The 9,326-nt window shown below is 41.1% G+C and overlaps 2 protein-coding genes across 12 annotated transcripts in view; one reads left to right on the plus strand and one right to left on the minus strand.

Annotated features, from left to right (window-relative positions):
* Positions 1–2,154, plus strand: part of LOC116543393 (Golgi pH regulator) — a 59,417-nt gene extending 57,263 nt beyond the window's left edge. For 5 of the 6 annotated variants that reach the window (XM_032268905.1, XM_032268906.1, XM_032268907.1 and 2 more), the window contains 3 exons: positions 149–238; positions 1,313–1,378; positions 1,522–2,153. In XM_032268905.1, the coding sequence (XP_032124796.1) occupies positions 149–238; positions 1,313–1,378; positions 1,522–1,728 (363 nt within the window). In that variant the 3' untranslated portion in view covers positions 1,729–2,153. Of the gene's footprint in view, positions 1–148; positions 239–1,312; positions 1,379–1,521 lie in introns of all 6 variants that reach the window. The other variant, XM_032268910.1, reaches the window with a different exon arrangement.
* Positions 2,155–2,422: 268 nt separating this feature from the next.
* PDZK1 (PDZ domain containing 1) overlaps positions 2,423–9,326 on the minus strand; it is a 42,565-nt gene continuing 35,661 nt past the window's right edge. For 5 of the 6 annotated variants that reach the window (XM_032268900.1, XM_032268901.1, XM_032268904.1 and 2 more), the window contains 3 exons: positions 5,331–5,558; positions 4,398–4,688; positions 2,423–3,164 (listed from right to left, as the gene is read on the minus strand). In XM_032268900.1, coding sequence (XP_032124791.1) covers positions 3,111–3,164; positions 4,398–4,688; positions 5,331–5,558 — 573 coding nt within the window. In that variant the 3' untranslated portion in view covers positions 2,423–3,110. Of the gene's footprint in view, positions 3,165–4,393; positions 4,689–5,330; positions 5,559–9,326 lie in introns of all 6 variants that reach the window. The other variant, XM_032268899.1, reaches the window with a different exon arrangement.

Raw genomic sequence — 9,326 nt, forward strand, 5'->3', positions numbered from 1 at the left:
ACTTACTTGCTTTCCTCTCTCCCTGAATCAAAAAAAGAATCAGGTAGGGTCTAATGAAGTTCCCTCTCACAGTCTTGTAAATGATCGGAATATAGTTTAGCCTTTACATCTCTCTGAACAGAGATTTAGCAGATATGTTTTTTTCCAGGTGAAGTTTTGGTCCCAACACATTTCCTTCATTCTTGTTGGAATAATCATTGTCACGTCCATCAGAGGATTGCTGATCACTCTTACCAAGGTATGTTTTATCACAGTGTTAAAAAGTACTGCTTATCATTTGTTTAATTAAATACGGTACCATGAGATAATTTTACCTAATTAAGAATTCTGCCTCCTGAGACTTTAAACAGTCCCAAGTATTTAAAAGACATACAACAGAATTTTTTAAAAGTTAAACTACTACATAAATTAATGATGATATATTTACATCATAAACCAATTATAGATAAGTACATTTACCAAAGGTAATAGAGTAAGATATGGGTCTATTTCGTTCACTGATGGTGCCATGAACCTAGTACATGATAGGCAGGTATTCAGATATTTGAGACTAGAAGAAGAATTGTGAGAATCACTTATAGAGAAGATATGGAAGTAGGGGAGCAGAATATAGTAAGTTCTCAATGTCATCAATAGGTTCTCGGAAACAGCGGCTTTAAGCAGAACTATATACACCAAGTCCTCAAAAAAAGTTTCATTCGACATTTCATTATAATGTTGATGAGAAAAATGTGGTTTTGTTATACATCATTTCACTTAAAATCTCAGTTTCCAAGACCCTATAAATGGCACTAAGTAAGGACCTACTGAATTCAGCTGTTTTCTAATCAATGTAGGAAGACTTCATGGAGGTGGAAAGTGAGTCCTCTCTGATAGGAAAGGTAGGGATTGAGAATCCAGGAGCTGTTTAAATGGAAGAGAAGGGGCTGGGACAGGAAGGGATCTGTAGTCACCTAGCACAATTTTAGAAAGAGCGCAGGAGCCTAGTAACAATTACAAATGCTTGGACTGGGCTGGAGTGATCCGACTTAATGTTTTATAGTGATGTTAAGTCATACGTGTCACAGAGTTTCTGAAGTTTGACAGCAATAGGAATCCTTTCATGTTACATAATTAAATTGCCTCCGGGGAAAACTATACCTTTTTCAGCAGTCTAAATTAAGTCTCATGTTTATAGCCTTAATCATATTGTTCTATACAGGATTGTGGCATGGAAGAGCCACTTTTAATCAAATGCTAACCATATTTCTCACTGTTCATGACATAGGAATCTAACCATGTGGCACACATTTATCTCCCTCTTTCTTGACAGTTCTTTTATGCCATCTCTAGCAGTAAGTCCTCCAATGTCATTGTCCTGCTGTTAGCACAGATAATGGTAAGTTTAATGAGTTAGCTTTATGTTTACAACTGTAAAATACCAGAAATGTGCTTGATACTTTTAAGAATTTTAATAATTTCTTTTGTCCTCCTCCTCACTACATTTAGAGTCACTTCTGGATTAATTCATTTGACTTACAGGGCATGTACTTTGTCTCCTCTGTGCTGCTGATTCGAATGAGTATGCCTCTAGAATACCGCACCATAATCACCGAGGTCCTTGGAGAGCTGCAGTTCAACTTCTATCACCGTTGGTTTGATGTGATCTTCCTGGTCAGCGCTCTCTCTAGCATACTGTTCCTCTATTTGGCTCACAAACAGGCACCAGAGAAGCATATGGCACCTTGAACTCAGGCCTACTACAGACTGTTAGAGGCCAGTGGTCTCAAAATTTAGATATCAGAGGGGAAGAAAATGGAGGGAACCAGGGCCTGACATTTTACAAACACACACGATGTAGCATTTTTACCGCTAGCATACTCCTTCCCCACAGGGCGATGCTAGGATCACGAGTAGCATCAGCCAGAACATGAGGGAGAGAAGTAACTCAAGACAATACTCAGCGGAGAGTGTCCTGTGTGGACTTGAGGCTGGTGCAGAAGCGGAGAGGAGCCAAGACACTAAAGGGGAAAAATACACTGGAACTCTGGGGCAAGAGATGTCTGTGGTAGCTGGGCCAAACAAACACCCAGGATTTCCATTTTAAGGTTCACATGGAGAAGGTTACAGCTTTCGCCTGAGATTGACTGTCATTAAAATCAGAGATTGTAACACTGTGGCCTTAAGTTCATTTTATCAAGCATAGCTTGGTATTATGCTTGTGTGATCTAACATAAGTTAGCATCCCATCCCTCCTCATCTGATCCTGCCACATTAAAATAACCAAGAGGTTTCTGTTCTTTTCCGGGAAAGGGACGGCGTATACCTGAAATAGATTCTACCGAAAGAGAGACTTCAGGTATGTCATTTTTTCCTGATTTCCTGTTAACTTGGTATTATACCCTACATTCAATTTGGTAGTGATGTGATGTTTTTGTTTTTGTTTTTTTTCTATCTGCCCCTCATGCTGTGGGGTGAAACCATGAATAACTTGACTGGGGGAATAAGTCACTTGTGAAAGAAAAATGTTGGAAAATTTTTAGAACACTCAGACATGCAATTTAAGAAAATTCTGAATTTTATTACTAAGGTCTTATTCTCTATTGTATTTTGGGTTTCGAGAGACAAATGAAGGTTAAAGCATAGAAAGTGAATCCGAAACAAAAACACTATCAAGCGTACTCAAAAGGCAGTTGTTAATGGTATTTACTGTAGCAACCACAACATTGTTACAAAAGCACAATTTTAACAGGCTTATCTGCCAAGATGCTTTAATAAGCAGCTGTCACCTATACAGAGTTATGAATCATCTTTGGTGCTCAAGGAGCCTGTAGAAGTAAGAGACATCATACAGAGAAATGTAGCTAAGTTGAAGCTTGGAAGAGATCACATGCAAGGAGTCTAGCTCCTGCCTTATCTCTTCCTATGTTAACCATAAATTAGCCGACAGCAATAGCCGCCAGTAAGACAAATAATAACAGAAGACAGTCACACATGATGAATGGTTTCCAGTGAAGGTGTTCTTCTAAAGAGACAGTAAACCGGTGGCAACTCATTCCTTGAGAAAGGATTCCTATTAAATTCCCAGAAACAACTCTCGGATAAACAGCCAAAGCTATTATTTGTTCTCGTCACATCTCTGTGTCTTCAGAATTGGAAGAAGAATGTGAGGCTGTACTGTGGGCCTGTGTAAAAGAAAAATAATTTACAAATGTTAGAGTAATGAAAGCGATGATCTAGCCTAGGGCTGTATGACTTAAGTCAGGACGTAGAGTTGCTCACTAGAAGTCCGGTGACCTGAATTCTACACTTGACTGTTTTCAACATGTTGTTTGACACGTTAACAAATTCCTTAATGTCTGTTTATATTTTTTCTTGTAAGACTAGTAGTCCTGGCGTGGTGGCTCACGCCTGTAATCGCAGCAATTTGGGAGACCAAGGTGGGTGGATCACCTGAGATCAGGAGTTCAAGACCAGTCTGACCAACATGGTGAAACCCATCTCAAAAAAAAAAAAAAAGACTAGAATAGTATAGTACTATAATTGACTTCCTAAAGAGAAAGTACAGAATTTTTAAAAGACAACTGGAATAATCTTTACATAAGCATTCTAGAATACAAATCAGTGGGCGTTGTGTGTGTTCATTAAACTGAGTTTATTCAAGTTAGTATTCCACCAATTAGAATTAAATTAATGGAAAGAAGAACAATATTGAGTTAAACTGTTTTATTAGAGTCTTGGATTTGCTATAAATTTCCTTTATGAACTTGGATAAGTCCGTTTACTTTTGGACCTCTAGTTCATCTATGAAAAATTGGGCAAAAATATAAAATTGAAACTTACAAAGAAATTTCATCCAAATATGTATAGAATGCTTAATCTTTCCTAGTAATGAAACTGGATTACCTGTCGATTATTTTAAACAATATCGTCTATAACTGTCACCATTTACATGCTCGCTAGGAGCCAGGAACTATTCAAAGCACTTTAATATAGTTGAGAATTATCTTAGTTAACATGATCCTGGTAACAGTCCTACAAATTATCCCTGTTTTATGGGTGGGAAAACTGAGGAACAGAACAAATAAATCTGTTTTCCCACAGCTGACAAATGACAGAACCAGCATTCATACTGAGATCATCTGATTCAGGCTTTTCTGGGGGTTCCCATTACAATACTGATAAACTTTTTACTTGTTGTCAGCTCTAGACAATTGCTGTCAACTGCATACTATGAAAGAAATCTGTCGTCCTTACACTGCCTCCTGTCCTCCACAATAACTTGATTTGTTATCTTTACATTGTCATTTTCTAGTTTTTAAAGAAATCTGTAGCAAACAGACGTTAAATATACTCATTAGGGACTGTACCCACACTCCAGTGAATTAGATCACGAAAAGAAACAGACCACCACTCACCAGTTCTTTTGCCATGTGCGAGTCAGGCTCCGACTCCACCACTGTTCCTTCTTTAGAATCTGGAGGGCTGTCAAGTGGATCAGCCAGGGAGGAAACAATAGGGATTTTCTTAGCTTGGAAATAATCATAGGCTTGCTTTCCACAGACTAAAAGTGTGACATTCTTCCCACTGCTCTGGATTCTATCCACCACCTTCTCGTAGGGTTCCTCCAGCACATTCACCCCATTCACTTCGATGATGATATCCTCATCCTCCAGCCCAGCCAAGTCAGCAGGGCCACCCTTCTGTACCTGTGAACAGAAGTCCTGAGTTACCAATTCAAATACAGAGAAGGGCACGTCAGACTAGCCCTCCTTCAGGGGAGGGATGAGGATTTCAAGAATTTTTTCTTAATCATGTTATTATTTCTCCTTGAGGTATAGAAGTTGAGAAAGGTGTTCTGATGCTTTTCTATTTATGAAAGCTATAACTTCCATACTCACATGATTAGAAGTATTATAAATCGTGGTTCAGTGTCATATTATATGTCTTCTGGGATGAAGCGGGATCAATAGGTCCCCCTTCTTCACTCCCAGCTTCAGAGCTACAGGGAGTCTTCTCACTATCAGTCCCTACAGGGTAAGGGGTGTTATGCTAGATGCACAGAGGCAAACACGTATGACTGACTGACAGGGTTGATAGTGACCGTCAACTAGAGTTAACTCACACTGTTTGGAACAGATGGTTGAGGGGCAAAAAAATGTGAGCTTATGACATACTGGTAGCTATCCTGAAGGGTATGGGACCATGACAACATTTATCTGAACCCAAGTGAGACCCTCAGTGTATGCCTTCAACGTAGTCTCTCTACTAAGCCATCAGTGGGTGGGAGAAGCTGAGACTATCCTAACTGTGGCTGTGTTTGTTGGGCTGCTGGAACCAGATTACCATACCTCTTTGATGAATGAGCCTGGCAGACCCCGAATCGAATTTAAGTGAAAGCCATAGCCATTTTCACCTTTAGCCAGCCTGCAGAGTTTAGGCTTATGATCTCCTACTTCCTCTGTAGTATCTGACGGACTTGAGACTTTCAGAGAAGCGGAAGTAGGAGCTGGAGCCTCCTTGACAGAGCCATTGGGCAGTTCTTGACTTTGATAGTAGAGAAATGGAGAAAAATGAGCCTTTTGAAAAATAAAGGGAAAAAACATTAATTGTAACTGAATAGTTATACTTTGTTAAATGTGCTAATTTTTAAGGTATCATACGTATCATACACTCTTCTTCCAGATATGTCTGATTGTAGGCTGTAAAATTTCTCTACTGCCCCAACCAGGAAAGGTATAAGATTGCACTTTGTTGAAGTAATGTGTGTACACATGTACACAAATATCCACATGAACATAAAACCAGTATAGGATGCCATACAAGGATCTAAAAAGATGTCTAAAAAATTGCTAGTTTCTTCTGAGGCCATGATAGCGATCAATTCACTCAGCAATCGATACATAATCCCCCGCTGGGAAATGACACATGACTGACTAGCCCAGTACCTCATGCAAAGTACATCCTTCCTGCCTTTCCTTTCAGAAGGATGGTCTTCAGAGCTCTTTAGACACATTAGAAAAAGTAAAACACAAGACACTTGTGATGGTTAACGTTAGGTACCAACTTGACTGGATGAAGGAATACCTAGAAACCCAGTGAGGCATTATTTGGGTGTGTGTCTGAGGGTGGTTCCAGAGGGGATTAGCGTGTGAGTCCAGATGAACTCAGAAAAGGCAATCGTGTCAGTCTGTCTGCTGGAGCTTGGATACACTCTTCCTCTCCTGTGCTTGGACATCAGAATTCCAGGTTCTCAGGCCTTTGAACTCCAGATTTACACTGGCAGCCCCCCAGGTAGAGTCTCAGGCCAAATGCACAGAAGGAAACAAGTATACCTGCCAATCAGGGTTGATGCCGGTCGTGTGGCTCAGTCAGGTTTGGACTGGCATCCTGGGGTCTCAGGCTTGAAGACAGCCTGTTGTGGGGCTTCCCAGCCTCCACAATCACACAAGCCAATTCCTCAATCTCCTCTCACACCTGTATCTATATATCCTATTAGATCTGTCTCTCTGGAGAATGCTAATGTAACACTATTTTTATCACTATCTGAAGACAAAGCTACCAGAAGAGACCAACCCACATACACTGTAGTAATTGCTGAGAGGGTGACAGCTATTAGATGGCCACATATTGTAACAAAAGTTAATTCCAAGCCTTGCTACTTCCCAACAGCCTCCCCCCTTCCAGTCCTGACATCTGTACTTACTTTACTACGTATTGTTGTAACCATTAGCTGTCACTTATGCCTCTCAAACATCTTTAAGTACTTCCAATTCATATCAACTCCCAGACCATCCATGTGAAGAAATGATGGTCTTGAATACCGAAGAAGCATAGAACAGGAAATATGATTTTTTTTTAATAGAATTAAGAGCCTAACTGGCTGTTTCCGTTGAGACAATTAGAAGGGTGGACCTGGGTATGGTATGGTCCTGGATCAGCAGCTAAACAGCTGCCCACAAGCGTCCAGAACATTTGTTGGCAATGAATAGGAAATTGAGCAATGGAAGGTGAGCACAGTGTGGGCTCTACTTCAAATCGCACTGTTTAGCAGCCTGGCTAAAATTAGATTTTGAGTCCTCTGGTTGTCATCTGTCTTACCACAAGACCACACCTCCTTCCTTTCTATGTGAGAATACCACCAGCACAGAACCTCCTACTTACCCAGTTCAACTAACTTCAGACCTTTCAGTGATACGCTTGCAACAGTTCTACAATGGAGTCTTTCTCTTTAAAATATGGAAAATTATCAGGTGACTTATTACATGCACAAATACCTCTGATAACACTACCTGAACAAGCAAATCAGCTGTATCTGACAGTCACAGCTCATCTTGAGGCAAAGTGCAGTAACATTAAAACAATGAGACTGTGGCCGGGCTTGGCAGCTCATGTTTGAAATCCCAATACTTTGGGAGACCAGGGTGGGCAGATCACTTGAAGTCAGGAGTTCAAGACCAGCCTGACCAACATGGTGAAACCCCATCTTTATTTAAAAAAAAAAAAAAAATACAAAAATTAGCCAGGTATAGTAGCAGGTGACTGTAGTCCCAGCCACTCAACAGGCTGAGGCAGGAGAATCACTTGAACCCGGGAGGCAGAGGTGAGCCAAGAACATGCCATTGCACTCCATCCTGGGCAATAGAGGGAGACTCCAAAAAAAAAAAAAAAAAAAAAAAAAAAACCACACATGTAATGAGATTTTATTGTTTTTTTGAGACAAGTGTCCTGCTTTGGCACCAGGCACCAGGCTGGAGTGCAGTGAAGTGATCTCGGCTCACTGCAACCTCCGCCTCCCAAGTTCAAGCAATTCTCCTGCCTCGGCCTCCCAAGCAGCTGGGACTACAGGCGTGTGCCACCACGCCCAGCTAATTTTTGTATTTTTTTAGTAGAGACGGGGGTTCACCATGTTGGCCAGGTCTCGACCTCCCAAAGTGCTGGGATTACAGGCATGCGCCACTGTGCCTGGCCGAGATTTTATTCATCCTTCATTCAGATATTTGGGTGTCTTGTGTGCGCCAGGGACTGCTAGAGGGGTTTGTTTTATTCACTGATGTATTTCAAAGATCCACCCTCCACCCCAACCTACAGGGCTTACTTTGGAGAATGGGGAAGGAGAGAGATGAGGGCAGGCCTCTTTTTAGATCAAAGTTCTCTATTAACTAAAACAGCAAAATTACAGTTAAATCATTCTATGAGATCAGGAGGAGGAGGTCAGAATCCCCTTTACAACAAACAACTTCAGCAGCCGCCTCCAATTCCTGCTTGACTTTTTCTGCCAAATGCGAAATGACTCATCATTCGCGGCAGCTGCAGTTGGTTCTTAAACCAAAAGCTAGCTCCCTGTGGCTTCTCTCGCCCTGCTGTGCCCCACAGGACACCTTTAAAAAATGTGTGCTCCTCCTTACATGTAATAGTCTTTCGGATTCTTGAAGATGCTCTCTTTTCCAAAGCCCTTCTCAAGCTAAATGCTCACATGGTGGCTCCCAAAACCTCTTCCCTAGTTACCCTTTTCATTGGCCTTCCTAAAGCGGGTTCTCAAAACCAGGCACAGTATTAATGAATAGAACATTTAGACAGGTGAGGCATTATTCTACAGCTCTAAATATTCCAAGTTAACCGTCATAGCCACCCTTCACTGTAGCTACAAAGATCTACCCTCCACCCTATTGTACAACTAAGGAAGTTAAAGCACACAGAGAGTAAACTACATTACCAGGAATTCCAGGTGTGGTCTGGCCAAGTAAGTACCGTAAGATGGTCATCTCCCGAAGCCAAGTGTCAGTCAGTTTTAAAATCACCATTTTTGGATGGGGCAGCTACTTAGAGTATCAAGTTTCTGGGCTTTTTCTATAGTCCTCAAATCAGGTCTCACCATTTGGTATTCATACACTTTACTTTTAGTGTATTACTTTTAGTGTACTTTTCAAGTATAGTACTTGAAATTTATTATTTCTTTAGTTTTTATTCTATCCTAAATATTTTGAATATTAATTACACCCTCCAGCAAATGAATTATCTAGTACCACTTTAAGTTTTTGTTTTTTTTTTTTTTTTAAGACGGGAGTTTCACCATGTTGGTCAGGCTGGTCTTGAACTCCCAACCTCAGGTGATCCTCCCGCCTTGGTCTCCAACGTGCTTGGATTACAGGCGTGAGCCACCGTGCCCAGCCAAGTATGTTAATATATTTTCCATATCTCCTTTCAACTTTAATTAGCTGGTTAGGAGGCCGGGAGTGGTGGCTCACTCCTGTAATCCAAGCACGTTGGAGGCCAAGGCGGGCAGATCACCTGAGGGCGGGAGTTCAAGACCAGCCTGACCAACATGGTGAAACCCCATCTTAAAA

The sequence above is a fragment of the Sapajus apella genome, unplaced genomic scaffold (assembly GCF_009761245.1).
Source record: "Sapajus apella isolate SASKATOON/1434 unplaced genomic scaffold, GSC_monkey_1.0 scaffold187, whole genome shotgun sequence".
Classification (NCBI taxonomy): Eukaryota; Metazoa; Chordata; class Mammalia; order Primates; family Cebidae; genus Sapajus; species Sapajus apella.